We start from the raw sequence: 18,893 nt of genomic DNA, 5'->3' as shown, positions 1-18,893 counted from the left end.
TTCAACCATTAACAAAATCATGTTAAAGTTACCTAAAAATGGGCTGAAACCCGATACAGGATGATTTTACTTGCAACGAATGCATTGTTTAGACAGTACAGGAGACGAAAAATTTTCAACAAATACAGCGCTGTACAACTAATACATTCTGGTAAGCAGAATACATTTTTTCTCTCTTCCAGATGAGGGAGCCACAGAGCACTCTCTCAAGGAGTTTTGTTTCAGAGCGTCAGGAGTAAATTTTAATTCCCACGACAATTCTCTCAAACACCAATAAACGATGTCATGGAGCCAGGTAGACTAGCCTGAGACCAAAGTTAGGGCAAAGCATTCCCCGGTTGGCATCGATTGGCGCAAAGCTGAATCAAGAGATCTTTTATGGGTACAAAAATCCCAGATAAGAGAACCCTTGAGAGAAGGGCTATTAAATACACTACTCTTCCATTGTGGTTCCCTCATTTGAGTTGCTTTCAGGTAGTGGATCACTCTCATCGTCTCTACTAACCTCCTTATCTACCTCCCCGTTGGAATTCACAAGCGGAACATCCCCATTTTGGCCATTAATAAGGCCATCCATCTTTGTATCCTCTTCCATGCTGCTTTCATCTGGCATATCCCCGGCTGCGCCATTGGCAGCTTTCGGTATATCAGTGTCCACAGAATGATGCATGGGTGTTGAATTCTGTTGGCCATTTTGCACCTCATGTGCACCCGGGTAGGCCATATAATGATCAAATTGGTTCCTCGTGTACTGTTCCTGACATCAAAAAAATTTTATATTGTCAACTTCAGAATTCAGCTACACAAATACAATTGAAGTTCTTCTGATAAAACTAAAGTAAAAAGTTCTTCCTAATTGATCAAATCGGTGCCTTGTGCACTGACGACAGAAGTTTATCATGAGAGAAATGGTAGCATACCTGATACCTCCAGTTAAAAATGCTAATCATCTCATCAACACTGCTGACAAGATGGATAGGTCCAGTATCTTCAACATGGCGTTCTGTATATGATGTGATCTCATTCAAATTAAGGGCAAGGTGGTCAGGTCTCTGAAGCAGAAGTTGAAATGTAGGCTGCAATTCATAGCATTGTTCAAACAGAGAACGGCGGCAAAACACATACAGACCAAGTCGGGCACGAGACATGGCAACAACCAATCTTCTAACATCACGAAGGTGACCAACAAAGCGAGTACGCACAAGAGACAGCAATATAAAATCATTCTGCTGACCTTGAAACTTATCAACAGTTGTAACCTGAAAAGAAAAAAAATAAGGACAACTGTAATATAATGTTGCGATGACAGGGTCAAGACTCAAGACTCCGAGGTTCTAATATAAAGATATTTCGTGGAATAAATGGGTAATTATGGCTTTAAAGGGTCTTCCTGGTTTTACACAGGTCTTCCTTAGTTTTAAATGGCGTTCGGAAGCCCTATAATTGATACTGCTGGATCTCATTTCTGGCCTCCTCCAAAAGGGTTGCTAACAATTTCAGATCTAACCTAGGCAATCATCAGCAATTGAAACTTCACCCCAGGATGGTTAGGGTTGGTTGTTTATTCCAAGGAATTTTAATGGGTGAAACCATCAAGTGGAAGAACCCAACTATGCCTTGCTATTGGACATGCAAGCTTGTCACAAACCGAACATGGTAATGTTAACATCATGACCCACAATTTAACTGCTAGTATATCAGCAAATTCTAATGTAATAATGTACCTTGCTGGGTGGACCGATGAAATCATACGGAACACATCTTCTATTGATAACATCACGGATCAAAAGTTTCTGGCCATTGTATGTCGTCAAGATGGATATCTTATTAGCAGGGTAACCTAGCAATCGCATGTACATATAGACACTGACAACATATTCAGCTTCTCCTTCGTTTTGATAGAACCAAGGAGAAGGGGCAGTCTCCCCTCTCCCGAGGTAATCGGGCACATCAATTAACTGATAATCATAGGAGAAGCCAGCATTTGCCCTATGAAAGATTGCTTCCTCCTTTACATAAGGAAGGTCTCCCAAACCCCTGTACCTCCAGTTATAAAGTTTGGCAATACTTGGCCTAGCTCTACCCTGGGCATTGAGCTCAATATAAGGAATGCCCAGACGAACAAACCTTGTAAATAGGCTCTGATCCATGTGACTGTACTTTTGGAAAGCCATATTCTTCACAACTGGAGGCAACTGGTGATGATCACCAATCAGAATGCAGCGTTTAAGTCGCGCATAACCATCTTCTTGCCTCTGAAGCAACATCGGGATAAAGGTCTCAATCTCCAATATTTGGGCACTTTCTTCCATCAACAAATTGTCATACTTAAAACCTAACTGAAGAAAATCTTTCCTCTTTAGAGCTGCATGAGTGCAAGTCATTGCAACAATCTTTGCTTGCTTGGTCATTAGATAATTCGCCCGGTCAGCTGTTGACTTGAGCAATTCAAATGCCCTACACTCTTCAAGCTCTTGAAACATAGTCTTAAGATGGCGAAAGCACCCCTTCGCTGCTCTCATGTCTTTCTCAAATGAATCACCGGTAAGAACCTGATGTGGTGTGTTGGAGAAATACTCCTTAAAGGGGAAGCGGTCTTTAATAAATGTCGGTTTATCTTCATTTTCTGCACAAGCAGCCAGGAATTGTTCCCAGCGTGAGTATACATGAAGCAACCAAAAGTATCCAGCCGTTTCACAAGTATAACCTACATCCTCAGGCAGTTGGAGAGATCTCGCCAGCCTCTCCACTTCACTAAGCAATTCTAACCGTCGAACAAGCATTGCATTTACACGGCCTTGCCTGCTGAAGTCGAGATCGGTCGCTAGCTCTTGCTCACCTTGACCAAGTCGAAGAAGATATCGTGCAGGTACATCCCTCTGAAACAGTAAACAGAATTTTGCATTAAAATCTATTTAACAAGAGCTAAAAAAGGGTAAAATTACAAGCTTAACTACTAGACAAGCGAAATCATTCAAAGAGTGAAGGGGGGCAGAGGCAGTTATCATCCCAAAGGGGCAACCCATCCACACCTGCATTATCTTCTCAAAAAGATCATTCAGAGCCTGATTTGAGTGAGTAATAATTAATGTTCGCTGAGAAGGACAATTGTGATAAAGAACATTCAGGACTTGTACAGCTGTATCAGTCTTTCCTGTACCAGGTGGACCCACGACCATTGTCAGTCCAGGCTGAATACCAGAGATGATTGCTCCAATCTGTGTAACAGAGAAGATTGTTAAGAACTGAGTGAGAGTAATACATCAGAGAACACCAATAAATAAATAAATATAAGATAAAGGACCTGATTGAGAAAGTTAAAGATCAAAAATAAAGAAGAAATACGAGTTATAAAGGCAAGGCCCACTGGTTAATTTAGTCAACAAGCAAGTTTCCCGTTCAAACTTGATTTCATGCAGCTGATTCTAAGCAATTGTGACATGACACAAAAGTAGAACTTGAAGGACTGCAGCCAGTAGTAGAAGATTCGGGAGCATCAGAAGAGTTTTTCTTTTTTGAAGTAATCAAAGGTTTATTTTTTGATCAGTAATTGAAGGTTTTATTAAAAAATGCAGCATAAATAACCCACGTACACGGGTAGTATTCGAGAAAGTCAAATAAGATTTAAACACAAATAACCTTTGGCAATTAAAGAGAAGAGAAGCATATCGCCAGAAAAGATTAAAAATGATAACACTTTGAAATAAAAATACTAGTAGGAAAATGACTTTTGTGAGAAGTCTAGTAATTGAGTCTAAGGTGTTTGAGGTTCGGGCAGATGGGAGTGGAGTGATTATCACTGAGAAGGGATGGAAAGGAGTACAAAACTTGAGGTTGGGTGTAGATACAGTACATTGGGCTTCAAGAACATTGGAGGATTGTCAAAAGCACAATGGGAAGGGATATTACTCTGCTCATAGAGAAGGAAGCAGAGCGTATGTTGCGCAACAAGGTTCAAACTCCCGTGGCAGTTATTTGTCTCTGGTGGTCTATAGTGGTGGTGGAAGCCGTAGTTTTATCATCATACCTGGAGACAGAGATGGGAGGGGTTGGAGAAATCTTGCGGTGGCATTGAGGGAGGTGGGAAGCGGTGGGGGGAAGGGGAGATACCATCCATCTTCATCGGTAGTAGCCTGTACATCATCTAAGTCATATAAGGAGGCTTTGCAGGCAACTAGAGACATGCAAAAGTCAGACATGGCAGGTCTAATGAGGGTAGGCGATACTTCTGTTATGGCTGAAGATCAGAGACAAGATGGAAGAGGCAGGTGGTATGGGCAAGGTGAGGTAACTATTCTGAGGGAATTACGGGATATGCAGGATACGCTGGAGGTGATGGGTGCTAAAGTTAAGGGACTGATACGGTGTGTTTTGGGTAAAGAGGAGGCTGGGCTGGGCTTGGAGAGTGGGCTGGAGAAAGGGAAGAAAGCAAAGGCCCAGGACAGTGTCGGGTCAGGGCCCGAGCCCTTCCTCCAGGCGGGTTCCTTCTGGAGAAAGAAACCGCAACCCGCGCATCGCACAGCGGGGGAGCTAGCGGCACTTACTCCGGCAAAACCTCAGGCATCGAAGGCTGTGGTGACGGCGACGGAAGCATTGCCGTTGGAAGCAACGCCACAACCCCCAGTTTCAGTGATATCGGGGTCTCTGGAGGGACCCGAAACATCCATGCTGAGTCCGAAATTTGGGAAGCGGCCGACACAGACAAGAGCGGCGGCCTCCGACGACTCTGAGAAGCCATCGGCAGTGACGTCGCAGCAGCTTAAGGGTGCTTCGAACATTCCCGCAGTTCCCATTGTACCGGGTTCTCAGGAGGGACCCGAAATCCGCAAGCCAAGTATAGATTCGGGGCAATGTTTGGCACAGAGGAGGATGACGACTTATGGGGACTCTAAGGAAGGATCGACAGTGATGGAAATGGGAGAAATCGATGAAGGGGAAGGACTGGAACTGTTTACGGGAACTGGGTTACAACAGATTTCCATGGTGAATCATGGGCCTCCGAATCTGTCACTATCAGGCCAGGTCCATATGGATATGTACTTAGAGGGAGATAAATCAGATTCGATCGTAGCTGTGGAGTGTGGGAACACATCAGTGATAGAAGGGGAAGGCCTATTGAAGGAGCTGGTTCCAAACTCAACAGAGGGGGTGGAGTTCGCAGAAGATCCTACTCCAATACGCATGGTTCATCCTACTGTTTCTGAGGATTGGATATTGAAAAAGGTAGAGGAACTTCAAATTTGTATGGGAATCTCGTGTAAGGGCTACGAAGATCAGTTTAAGGCACTAATTATAGCCATTGAGGCAGGACAACATGGAGTAGGATTAAAGAGAGATAGGGAGTTGAAGAGGTTGACGTGGTCCATTAATTATGATGGAAAGGAGGGGAGCGCAAGCCGTGGAAGAAACAAGGGGAGGGCTGGAACAGTTGATAAATGAAGCCCAGAATTTTGTGTTGGAATGTTAGGGGGCTGAATGAGATAAATAAACGTCTTCGAATAAGAGCTTTATTAAGGCAATGGAAAGTGGACATTATTTGCCTACAGGAAACAAAGTTAAAGCTCATCACTAAAAGAATTATTCGGAGCATATGGAGTTGTCAATATGTAGGCTGGCTATATCTACCCTCGGAAGGGGCCTCGGGGGGTATTTTGATCATGTGGGATAAGAGGGTGGTGGAGAATATTGATGAGTTTGTGGGAGAATACTCGGTGGGGTGCTACTTTAAAAATTCTGAAGATGACTTTTTATGGGCATTTGTTGGGGTTTATGGTCCTAACTTGGGCAATGAAAGGAGGTTGCTTTGGGATGAACTTGCTAGCCTATGCACTTGGTGGGAGGTCCCATGGTGTATTGGTGGGGATTTCAATGTTACAAGATTCTCCAGCGAAAGATCAGGGGAGGGATGACAAAATCAAGCTATGGTGGATTTTTCGAATTTCATTTTTGAGGTAGGTTTGATGGACCTACCGTTAAGGGGAGGAGATTACACTTGGTCTAGCAATCAAACTTGGTCAAGACTGGACAGATTTCTCATTTCTCCTTCATGGGAGATACATTTTCCAGAAGTAAGTCAGACTAGACTTCCAAGGTTATGCTCTGATCATTTTCCTATATTGTTAGACTGCGGTGGGGTGCAAGGGGGTAGAAGGACATTCAAGTTTGAGAATATGTGGTTAAAGATGGAGGGTTTTGTGGAATTAGTCAAGCAATGGTGGAATTCATATCTTATTGAAGGTAATCCGAGTTATGTATTGGCTGGAAAGTTGAAAGCATTGAAGAAGGATCTAAAGTCTTGGAATGAACAGGTAGTTGGTAATGTAAGCTTGCAAAAGAAGAGTTTATTCCAGGAGCTACAAGGTTTGGAAGAAGTAAGGGATGAAAATAACAGAAAAGTTCAAGTGGTAGCTGATTTAGAAAGATTGACTTTAATGGAGGAGATTTCTTGGAGACAAAAGTCAAGGGCTTTGTGGCTTCGTGAGGGGGATAAAAGCACAAAGTTCTTTCACCGTATTGCCAATGCTCATAGGAGGTTTAACTCTATTGAGTCTTTGAACATAGATGGAAATGCTTCCTCAGATCAGGCGGAGATAAAGGAGCATGTGGTTGGGCATTTTGAACATTTGTTGTCAGAACCTCATTCGTGGAGGCCTTCAGTAGACGGACTAGCCTTTGAGGTCATCGATCAAAATAGTATGGCTTGGGTGGAGAGACCATTCGAAGAGGAAGAGGTACATCAAGTAATTAAGAAGATGAATAAAGACAAAGCTCCAGGCCCAGATGGTTTCACTATGGCTTTTTTTCAGAAATGTTGGGAGGTGGTGCGTGAGGATGTAATGCTGGTTTTCCAGGAATTCTTCACTTTTAGTAGATTTGAGAAAAGCTTAAATGCCACATTCATTGCATTAGTCCCTAAAAAGGCAGGTGCAAGAGAGGTACAAGATTTCAGACCGATTAGTCTCGTGGGCAGCGTGTATAAGATACTAGCCAAAGTGCTGGCCAATAGGATGAGCATGGTCATGGAGAAGATTATCTCCAAGTCCCAAAATGCCTTTGTGAGAGGGAGGCAAATTTTGGACTCGGTTCTTATAGCTAATGAATGTTTGGATAGTAGGATCAAGTCGGGAGCTCCAGGTATTTTATGCAAACTTGATATGGAGAAGGCCTATGATCATGTTAATTGGGATTTTCTGATATATATGCTGAGTAGATGCGGGTTCGGGAAAAAATGGAGGAAGTGGATGAAGTATTGTGTGTCAACGGCTCGTTTCTCGGTTTTGGTTAATGGTGATCCAGTGGGCTTTTTTAATAGCTCACGGGGTCTAAGACAAGGTGACCCACTATCACCCCTTTTATTTGTCTTAGTAATGGAGGCTCTAAGTCGCATGGTAATAGCGGCAGTAGAAGGGGGATTCTTTTCAGGGTTCTCAGTGGGAGATATTCATGGCTCAACCATTATTTCTCACCTTTTGTTTGCAGATGACACTTTGTTATTTTGTGAGGCAAATGCAGGACATATCAAATCTTTGAAGGCCATTTTACTTTGTTTTGAAGCGGTATCTGGTTTGAAGATTAATTTGGCCAAGACGGAGATGGTTGCCGTTGGCAATGTTAGCAATATTAGAGGGTTGGCGAATATTTTGGGTTGTGGGGTTTCCTTATTGCCGTTGAAGTACCTTGGACTCCCATTGGGGGCTTCTTTCAAAGCTAAAAGTATTTGGGAGGTGGTGCTGGAAAAATTTGAGCGTAGGTTGGCCGGGTGGAAGAGGCTATATCTTTCTAAAGGGGGGAAAATCACACTCATCAAGAGTACCTTATCCAATCTCCCCACATATTACTTATCTTTATTTCCCCTACCCGCTAGTATTGCTTCTAGAATAGAGAAGATCCAACGTGATTTTTTGTGGAGTGGGCTAGGAGAGGAGTTTAAGTTTCACTTAGTAGGATGGGATCAGGTATGCTCTCCTTTGAGAGATGGTGGATTGGGGGTTCGAAATGTGAGGGCGTTCAATAAGGCACTATTAGGTAAATGGTTGTGGCGTTACAACCATGAGAGGGGAACTTTATGGAAAGGGGTGGTTGATATGAAGTATGGTAGGGAAAGGGGGGGTTGGTGCTCTAAAGAAGGGAGGGGGACGTATGGTGTGGGGCTATGGAAGTATATACGAAAAGGTTGGTGCTCCTTTGTTAGTAATACTCGGCTACGTTTGGGAGATGGTAGTAGGATTAATTTCTGGCAAGATGTGTGGTTGAGAGACACGGCCTTGAAGGATGCTTATCCTATGATTTTTAGAATTGCACGGGAAAAGGAAGCTATGGTGGCAGATTTGCGGGTTATTAATCAAGGTTCACAGGAGTGGAACATCAGCCTTACTCGAGATGCACATGACTGGGAAGTGACGGTGCTGATGGAATTTCTGAATTTGCTGTACAACATCCCTGTTGCTGTCACAATGGAAGATATGATGGAATGGCGACATTCTAGAAAAGGGAAATTCTCAGTATGCTCTTTTTATGACTCTATTACTATGCATCAAAGGCACAATTTTCCTTGGAAGAATATATGGAGGACTAAAGCACCTACAAAGGCTGCATTTTTTGTCTGGACAGCAGCTCTAGGGAAGATCTTGACCATTGAGAATCTTAGAAGACGCGGCCTTATTATTACGAACTGGTGTTGCTTGTGCAAAAATAGTGGTGAATCGGTGGACCATTTACTACTACATTGTGAGTTTGCCCAAGATATTTGGACTTATTTTCTTAGTAGAATGGGTATAGCATGGGTGATGCCGGGTAGGGTGGTTGATTTGTTAGCAAGCTGGAGAGGGATCACAGGGACACTACAGATTGCAGCCGTGTGGAAGATGGTTCCTATATGTATTTTCTGGTGTATTTGGAATGAAAGAAACGAGAGACTCTTTGAGGACCATGAACGTTCCTTGGAAGAGTTTAGGAATTTTTTCTGGAAGACTTTGTTTTTGTGGGCCATTGCTATTGATTGGAATGGTCGCAGCTTCCATGATTTCCTTGTAACTGTTCCTAGTGCTTAAATAGGTGTAATCACATGTATACTTCTAGTGTACTTGGGCTATGCCTACTTTTATTAATGAAATAACTTATTACTTATCAAAAAAAAAAATACTAGTAGCATAGCACCTGTGTACTTATAAAAAAAAAAAAAGAAGCATAGCACCTGTGTAGGTGTAAATCTAACTGAGTTCTGTTTTGGCTGATCCTGGGGATAAGGACCTGGATCAGGCGCAGTGTATGCCTCAACAGTGAGTTTTTCTTTCTCAAAATCAGCATCCGCCTTATTGGCATCATTTGCTGAATCAACGGCAGACATCTTATTCACTGGGAGGGCATGAATGCCACCTTTCAGCATCCTGGGAAGACTAATTCGGAAAGGAGGCCTTGGATGCAAATTTTCACTCCCATCTGGATTTATAAAACAGACCTATATAGACAGAAGAACCAGGTAGTGTTTAAGTCATATTTATTGTTCACAATGCATGACATCTAGAATTGGTAATTAATGATCTCACATCATAAAAAATAAATACAAATAAGAACCTGATAATCTGGAAAACTCTCTTTCAAATGGTCAGCATCAAGAAAAGTGTCTTTGAAATCTACTGTTTCCAAAATATCAGGCATATTAGTCCATTGTGCTGCAGAAGGATTCCCATAGCCCAAAAAAATGTTGTGTAGCCAGTCAGGAACAATACAATATTCATTCATAAGATCTCTTATGGACTCTAAAATAGCTTTGAAGTTGTTTTCTTTAGGCTTCCTTCTCATCAATATATGAAATGTCCCATAAACATCATCTGCGCCTTTCTCTGCAATATTGCTGACATCCATGTGGTATTGTGCTGTATCTAAAGCAACAGTTACAGTTCTCAGTTCCCCTTTTGGTGGCTTCCACTCATCTCGTTTAATTCTTCCTGTGAAATCATTCATGAGAGTTCCCTCCTCGTCACGAACCTCAATAATCTCACATCCCCTCACATATTGAAGGCCAAGCCTTTGTGGCACACTTGCCTTGGCGGCTTCTTCTGCAGTTAGAGGCTCAAATGAAGGGCGAATAGAAAGTAAAAATAGAACATCATGTTCTTTAAGGGCATTCCATTCTGATCTTATTTGGGCTCTATAACTGGAAACACTAAAAGTAACTTCTGCAGTAACAGACGATGGCTTGACTTCTCCAATGTTTGGCTGCTTTACCTCAGTGATCTTAAATTCTTTAATTGGCACAGCCATTCTTGACCAACCACGAAAAGAAGTGTCTCCTTCATTATTAATGTATGCAAGGAGATGGGGTACAGCTTCCTGAATATCCTCACGGATCTCATATGTTGATTCGAGACGGAAGAGATTGAAATTTCTCAAAAGATAATCATGAAGTGTTAGGAATTGTAAATTAAGCTTAGGAAGAGCCAGGCAACCTTCGCCTGAGTAATTTATGCTTGGTACAAGGCTTTCATCCCACATAATCTGCTCGTTTGGGTAAAGTGGGAGAGCATTTATAGCTTCTTTTTGAGATTGTTGTTTCTCGAAAAAGGAGACCATGACTTCAATCAGGAAATCAACCCTTTCTGACCAGGGGTCTTCATCTGAGATCAACTTGAGCTGCATAAGGGAAACAATGTCAGCTATAGTATTCTGAAGTAAAACAGCATATACAACAATATTTTTATACATATAAATTTTATGGCCAAATGATCTTAAGACTGAATATTTTAAGCTAGCACGAATTTTAACCAAATAACACAAGAAAAATGTCAAGTAACAGTCCACTAGGTTTGCCCAGAAAGAGTTACAGAAGAATAAATTTCTTACTTCTTCAGATGCCAATATGAGGATTTCATGATTAAGAAACAAAACTACTAAATTTAATTCATTTATAACTGCAATGCCAGTAAGCCAGAAACTGAACCCAGTTGCACTATATATCCAGAAACATTAAAGATTATACTCAACGAATACCTTTTTTTTATATAAGTAAACTCAAAAAATACTTGTAACCCACTTAAGACTCAGCACATACGTTAGAGATTATAGTATTAATTTGCAACCTTTGTGCAACAAAAAATCAATGTACAGGAAATAACTAGTTATAAAGAACAAAGAACAACACTCTGACACCCCCAACCCAAAATATATAAAAAAAAAAACCTAATGAGAAAAGGCAAAGCTGTACATCTTTCTTCCAAAAGATGGGGGAAGGCATCTCCCAAAAACTCCGGCACCAAAAAGTATCATCAATTCCCCTCACTGTTGTGCTATAGAATCATGTTAATGCAAACCACAAACCACTAATGTTGTGGAGTCTTTACACAATGAAAATGCATAGGAAATAACAAACGAAGGTCAACCATATTTAAGGTGACACTATGGAAGACCGTAAGCATCACCAAAGTCAGATGCCAAAATTTTGTGACTCATGATTAATCAGAGTTGAAAGAGTGATGATTCATGAGAATAATCAGTAACAAAATAACCTCTGCATCAATAGATGACAGAAACAGAGGCCTTAAGACAAAACCATCAAGAAACAACAATTGTAAACTCCATGCAATAGATCAACAAGAATATCTGTACAAGGCAATATGGAATAAATCATCCATTTACAGACCTTGCAGCAAATCAAATCCTTCAGCTCTCCAGGAGTAAGCACGGACAACTTCTTAGAAAGATCAGCACGCTTGTGAATGGCACCAACATTAGCCAATGCAAGCTCTCGCAACTAAAAGCACCAAAGAAAATTGTGACATCTACAAAATTCATTCGAGCCAGATAATTTTTCCCTGCATTTATTAACAAAAAGGAGGAATTTGACAAATGCCAGACACTTATGATTGTCTTATTAGAAACACACCTTGGGAATCTTCTTAAATGCAAGAAGCTGAAAAGATTGAAAGCGGTCATAATGAGACTGGAGGACCTCATCATCTGTCAGTTGTGTCCCAACATGATCATTAATCTCAAATTTCTCATAGAACTGCAGCAAATCGACCAATTGTGCAAAGAGTTTCCCCTTCTGATGTCGATAGAGAGCACTTAAATGGCACTTGGCAACAACAGCAACATCAGCAACAAGAGGCCTCAAGTACCTTATTCCCCATAAAAGAAATAGAGAAAAAAAATTATTTAACATGTTTTTTTATATAAAAAAAACATAAACATGGAATGAGAAAATCAGTCGACCAAAGCATTTTCACCTTTCATGGTTAGAAGCATATTTCCCTAAGCAAAAAAAAAACTACTCGGACAAAAAGCTTTTTTTTTTTTATAAGTAATAATGTGGCTGGCTGGAACTAAAGAAACCAGTGCCACAATGAGAAGATAGAGAGGAGATTAGCTAGCTGGAAAAAGATTTATTTATCAAAAGGGGGTAGAATTACTTTGATTAAAAGTACTTTGTCGAACCTTCCCACTTATTTTCTCTCTCTTTTCACCTATTTTCTCTCTCTTTTTCCCTTACCTGCGGGAGTAGCTAAAAGAATCGAGAAAATCTTCAGGAATTTCTTATGGGACAGTATAGGGGAGGAAATAAAATTGCACTTGGTGACCTGGAATAAAGTTTGTGCCCCGGTGTCATGTGGGGGTTTGGGAATTAGGAATTTAAAGCTTTTCAATACGGCTCTTCTTGGGAAGTGGCTTTGGAGGTACAACAAAGAAAGTAATGCATTATGGAGGCAGATTGTGGATGTCAAATATGGAAGGATGTGGGGGAATTGGTGTACAAACGAAGTTAAAGGGGTGTTTATCAATAATATTAATTTCAAAGTGGGGAAAGGGGCTAATATTTTTTTCTGGCATGATGTTTGGTGTGGGGATTCAGCTCTCAAATCTATTTATCCTAATCTCTTTAGGATAGCTAGAAACAAAGGGGCTGCAGTGGCTGAATTGTATAAGATCTCTAATAATCTTCTGCACTGGAATGTGGATTTTAATAGAGAATTACAGGATTGGGAAGTGTGTGAAGCTGCTGATTTATTTGCAAAGTTATATGATATGAAGATCGATCAGAATAGGGAGGATAGGCTGCTGTGGATACATGACTATAATTCCAGATTTTCAGTGCGATCTTACTACAAGTTGTTAAATAGTCATGGTGATTCAGCATACCCCTGGAAATGTATCTGGAAAACAAAGGTACCTAGTAAAGTTGCATTCTTCTGTTAATTGGTGTCACTTGAGAAAATTTTAACCGTAGATAATTTGAGGAAAAGAGGATTATTTGTAATTGATTTTGTGTTTTAGGATTATTTGTAATTGATTGGTGTTTTAAGATTATTTGTAATTGATTGGTGTTTTATGTGTAAAAAAGAAGGTGAATCTGTTAATCATCTTTTTCTCCATTGTTAGTTTGTGACAGCTTTGTGGAATGAGATACTTGCAAGGGTTGGCATTGTTTGGGTTATGCCATTGCGAGTGGTGGATTTGTTGGCTAGTTGGCATGGTTCAGCAGGTTGCAGAGGCAGTGCAGAATTTCGGAGGATGATCCCCTTGTGTTTGTTTTGGTGTTTATGGTTAGAGAGAAACGGGAGGTGTTTTGATGATCGCGAACGTACTATGGGGGCATTTAGGGATTTTTTCTTTCTCTTTAAGTTTTTGGGTGAAGAACCTGGCAAGGGATGGGAATACTTGTAATGTTGTGTTTTAGTTTTGTTTTACTTTAGCTTGTATTTAGGTATAATCACTTGTATACTTCCTGTGTACTTGGTTATGCCTATTTACTTGGAATAAAATTTCTTATTACCTAAAAAAAAAAAAAAAAAAGAAGGAAAAAATCAAAACCATGGTAATGTGTGTTGGAGATCAAAACAGGCAAAGGTACCTTTATCGCCTTTCTTAGGCTCATGATTGGTTTGGTCCAATCGGTCTGGTCTAGCCCAGGGTAAAAAAATCCCACCTCAAGATTAGACCGAGAACCGAATTTCCCTACTTTCTTGGACCGAGACTAACTGATTCCTTAATCGGTCTGGTCCGGACTGACTGAAAATGGTCGGTCTGGTCGGTTTTTTCGGTCAGGACCAAAATTCTTATACCCCTAGCCTTTCTACTAACTTTTTTTTAAAAGTTAAAAAATATTTTTAAGGTGCAGCCTTACCTTCTTGTTGGCAGTTGGCTCAAAAGATCAATAAGAAATTCCATAAACCTCTCGCAGTACAAAACACAGGCATCATCAACATGCTCCAATCCAGTAGCATCAATTACATCATCATCTTTAATGCACTGTTGCTGGGGGAAAACCCCTGAATCAAGTACCTGATACAAATTAAAAAACTTAAAGCATATATACCTTGAGCAACAACAATTATAGATCAAACAACTACTTCTAAAATTTATTGCACAATAAAACCTCCAGAAATTCTTCAATAAATTTTCTCAAGAATTTCACTTCAAGCTTGGTTGTGGGGTTATAAAGCTCCCCTTGCTTTGTCGCCTCCTTAGCCTCTCTCTTTATCATTCTTTTCCATTTCTTTATCAGATCTGTATTCAGACAAAGTTCCATCTACAGAGAAGAGAAGCAGATTTACCAAGTCACGTCAAGCGTATATGACATAAACTCCAGCCCAGAAAAAGATTTAAGCTAAAGCATACATCATACCTGAAAACGGCCATATGACAGGCCATGCCAGGATTGCAAACTTGCTAATCTCAAAACAGTCTCGCTAACAACCTCATCTTCCAAACTCTGTTACAAAATTTGTTCAATAATCAAGAGAGAAGCAAGAACCACTCATATGTGCATGCCTGTACATGTATGCTAGTGTATTATACATATAGGCAGGCATGTGTCCACGAGTACACGTGTATGAACAAGTCAAGCATGTAGCAATCATGAGGGTTTCTTGAGTGTCTACTTGAAGTTAGGTGGCTTTATATTCTTATAATCATTAGATAAGTATATTTTATACAGCTCTACCAAGAAGAATCAATCGCATGTATGCTTTATAAGAGTGTCTAAAGTTTACAGGGGGAGGGGGGGCTGGTGGCCTTGTTTCGAAAAACACATTCGGTTAGTAGTTGGAGAGGGTAATCGAATCAGTTTTTGGCGGGATGTGTGGTGTGGAGAACATGCATTGGAAATGACTTTTCCGGCTCTTTATCGTATTGCAGCTAATAGGGAGGCGTCAGTGGCAGATATGCGGCTTTTTTACAATGGCGCTCGCCAGTGGTATGTACTTTTTAACAGAGACTTTCATGATTGAGAATTATCTAGTGTATCAAATTTTTTCAATCTACTATATTCCATGGGGACTCCTACGGCACTACGCGAAAAATTGAAGTGGAGGTACAAGGATCACAAGAAATGCACGGTTACGGCGTACTATAAAATCTTGTCAACACAGGATCTTACTCCGTTTCCTTGGAAGAATATTTGGAGGTCTCGAGTGCCTTCTAAACTAGCCTTTTTTATATGGAATGCTGCTCTTGGGAAGATCTTGACCACGAACAATTTGAGGATGTGATGGATTGGTGTTCTATGTGTAAAAAGCATGGAGAATTTGTGGATCATCTCTTATTGCACTGTAAGGTAACATATATGTTGTGGGATGAGATCTTTCAAAGGGTTGATATTGCTTGGGTTATGCCTTTGAGGGTGGTGGATTTGTTGGGGTGTTGGAGGAAGATGCAAGGTTGTCACCAAGTGGCAGCCGTGTAGAAGATGATCCCGTTGTATATCATATGGTGTATTTGGTCGGAACGGAATGCGCGATGCTTTGAAGACAAGGAATGCACTATGGCGGAGCTGAAGAATTTTTTCTTTCGCACTTTAATGCTTTGGTTTTCTGCTGTTTTACTAAATGGGAAAAATGTTTATGATTTTTTGTCTTTAATTTATCACTCTTAGAATGTACTTAGAGGTCTTTCTATAAACTTCATGTGTACAAGGGCTACGCCTACTTCATTCATATAAAAAAATATTTATCTCTTACTTATAAAAAAAAAAATATGGTAATTTCAGTCTCCAAAGATTGAACTTCAATAATTTACTCGAAGACCGGATAATATTTGGTACTTCAAGTAAATAAAGGCAGCTTGTTGAAAAAAGGACATTGTGATCTAATGGGATATTTGAAAATAGTTCATGTTAATGGCATGGAACCTCACCAAGGCAAGGCCCTTTGGACCCACCCCTTTGGAGTAAACCCAGGATACATGGTCCCATCCACCAGAACTGTCTCAGGTAATCCAAGGAACTGCTAGTTAGGGATCAAATCCGAGGTGTATGAGTCTACAGCTCATACCAAGCCCATCCATTAACCACTAGTTTGCACCCTACCAGGTGTATATCGTTCTATATCACATGCATTCTAATATGGTGCATTCAATCAGATCATCAAATAGGAAGCTAGAATACCTGAAATGCATTGATCATGAAGACCAAGTAATTTGTCTTCTCTGCTATGCTTAATTCTCTTCCCTACAATTACATTTGAAATGTAAGAGATTCAATCAGAAATTAAAAAAATGCCACAAGTTTATCACATAATCAAATGATTATGGACAAAAGCAAACACACACAACCCCATTACAGTGAATTAAGATATTTATCAGTTGAAAATTCCCAGTGAACAGCAGACCATAAGATAGTTTGTGACCATTACTTATTTTAGCAATGTGGATAGATATACTAGATTATGGGAGTGTAGACACTACACAATCATTTTAAGCCACAGACAAGTGCTGCGAAACCCAAGGTCATCATGATAGAAATAAAAATCCTAAATCCATGCTACAGTATCACTTAACTAAACAGATTAACTAATAATGACATAAAGAACAACGTGAAATAATACTAAAGCAGGCAGCATTGCTTAGAACCAGTACAAAGGTGCAATATAAGTCTTAAAAGCAGAAAAAATCACCAAGTGGTCAAGACTATAGCAGTAAAAGATTTTTTATTTTAAACTATCTGAAAATCCAACCAGATGGTGCGGGCTGCTGGAAAAGCAAAAGAAACTGTTGAGTTCTTACAAATTATAGACAAGATTAAAGAATGTGGTACTAAAGACACCCAGCTTTCGATAAGAGTTTACATGGTACCTATCTATCTAAAAGATTTTACATGGTACCCCAAGATGAAGATGTAGTGAAGAAAAGAAACGGTAGGCTTTGACAATAATGATGAGCAGTTCAATCAAGCATCTGATAACTTGAATACAAGAAATATTCAGATGCTAAACGCCATCTAAGTTCATAACACTGACATCAACAGAACATTAAGAATGTGAGGCTTGGACACATTTGGAGGTCCCCACAATTGCATAAAACTGTAAACCGATCGCTTGATTCCAAACCTAGCTTTCCACAGAATGTTGAAGTCCTTTAACAAGAACGACTTAGTAAGTTAGTATGGCCATTTAAAAAAAAAGGGGACAAACCTCCTTCAGCCGAAGAACTCGCTCGAGGAATCCCTTGAACACATCTTTCCGATCATAAAAGCATACCCAAGCAGCCACGTTCTCTCGAAACTACGAGTTCAAAAGGTAATCTTGTGAGCTAATCATAGCGTGCAATACATTCCCTCTTGCCTTTCATCGGAATATAATAATTCTCTGCGCATTCATTCCCTCACACTTAACCCACTAACAAAACAAAGCAAACTTCAGAATCTTACCTTCTCATTCACCATGATTATCATCGACATCACGTGCTCAAACGTCGCTGTTTCGGGGTCAAAATTCGGCCATAGATAGTTCTCCAGATACTGGCTGACCTCCAGGATCATCACCCTCTGCAACGGAACGGGCTTTCTCCCACTTTTCACCAACAGCTCTGTCTCGTAGATCTCCTTGACCAGCTCGGGGTCGAACTGCTTGTCGGGCTTTGAGCCGCCGCCGGCTTTTGACCAATTAGCCGCCGCGATCTTAGTGAGACGGTCCCGCTGTATCTCCGATAGAGTTATCGTGCTCGGCAGAGCCGCGCCAGGCTTTGCCTCCGCCGGCTTATCAGCCGGTGTTTCCACCGGGTACTCCGCTACACGGTGCCGCTTGAAGTCGTACGCGCCGGTTCCGTAAACTTTCGTCATCGTGAACAAGTCAGTCGGAAACTAATACCCCCAAAAAAAAAAAAAAAAGCTGGCTTCAGATATGAAGGGTTTTGTATTGCGAAACGAAATGCGCTGAAATTGAGGGTAATTAAAGGCTACGAATCTTAAATCAGGGTTTTGAATTGAGCTCCTAATAAGAGGAAAAGAGTGATAAACCCTAACCCTAGAGAGCAGGGGGGTTCTAAGTTCTAACTTCTACTTCAGAGTGAATTTTCAGTGGACATTATGGTTTTTTTTTTTCCAAAAATAATAATTTGATAAATCTGAGAGGCGGTGTGTCAACGGGCAATTGGGGACGGGATCAGAGATTGGGGCTCTTATACCCGAAGGAAAACGATTCGGGTTGATCTATGGGCTGGACCCGACCCCTTCTTTAACAAAATCCCGCCTCTTGCCGAGGGCCCAAGGGATTACACATTTAAATAATAATTTAAACTCGTATTTCAAATTATTAAAATTAATATATTACACATTTAAGTTATTAAAAAAATAGTATTTTACATTATTGTTCAATTTCGGATTATTATGATAAATAAATGAGTAATGCTAGAGAGAAGCTATTATAGCAATGCACACTTTGCACTCATTGCGTGGCTGCTTCTAGTTGATTATTTCTAACACTCACTTGAGAGATGTGTAGTCTACATGATGTCATATCATGTATGTAAAATGGATGCTCTCAATAGTGATTTCTATCTATATTTATTCTAAATAAATACATGGCATAGCACAATTTCGACCATTAGTAGTGCAAAGTGTAAATTATGATAGTTTAAAGATGTAGCATATCAATTTTAATAATTAAGGATAAGATTTATTAAAC

The 18,893-nt window shown here is 40.4% G+C and overlaps 1 protein-coding gene across 1 annotated transcript; it reads right to left on the bottom strand.

Moving 5' to 3' along the window:
- Positions 1–28: 28 nt before the first annotated feature.
- Positions 29–18,311, bottom strand: LOC108981188 (RNA helicase aquarius). Its single transcript, XM_018952276.2, has 14 exons — positions 17,639–18,311; positions 17,403–17,492; positions 16,379–16,441; positions 14,621–14,707; positions 14,372–14,524; positions 14,120–14,277; positions 11,882–12,116; positions 11,639–11,749; positions 9,574–10,632; positions 9,194–9,457; positions 3,033–3,218; positions 1,725–2,879; positions 921–1,259; positions 29–757 (listed from the first exon to the last, which is right to left on the bottom strand). Exons 1-14 carry the CDS (start codon positions 18,047–18,049, stop codon positions 434–436), a joined length of 4,635 nt encoding a protein of 1,544 aa, XP_018807821.1. The 5' UTR covers positions 18,050–18,311; the 3' UTR covers positions 29–433.
- Between the last annotated feature and the right edge of the window lie 582 nt (positions 18,312–18,893).

The sequence above is a fragment of the Juglans regia genome, chromosome 14, assembly GCF_001411555.2.
Source record: "Juglans regia cultivar Chandler chromosome 14, Walnut 2.0, whole genome shotgun sequence".
Classification (NCBI taxonomy): domain Eukaryota; kingdom Viridiplantae; phylum Streptophyta; class Magnoliopsida; order Fagales; family Juglandaceae; genus Juglans; species Juglans regia.
The sequence above is the reverse complement of the archived record's forward strand: the minus strand, read 5'-3'. Positions and strand labels throughout refer to the sequence as shown.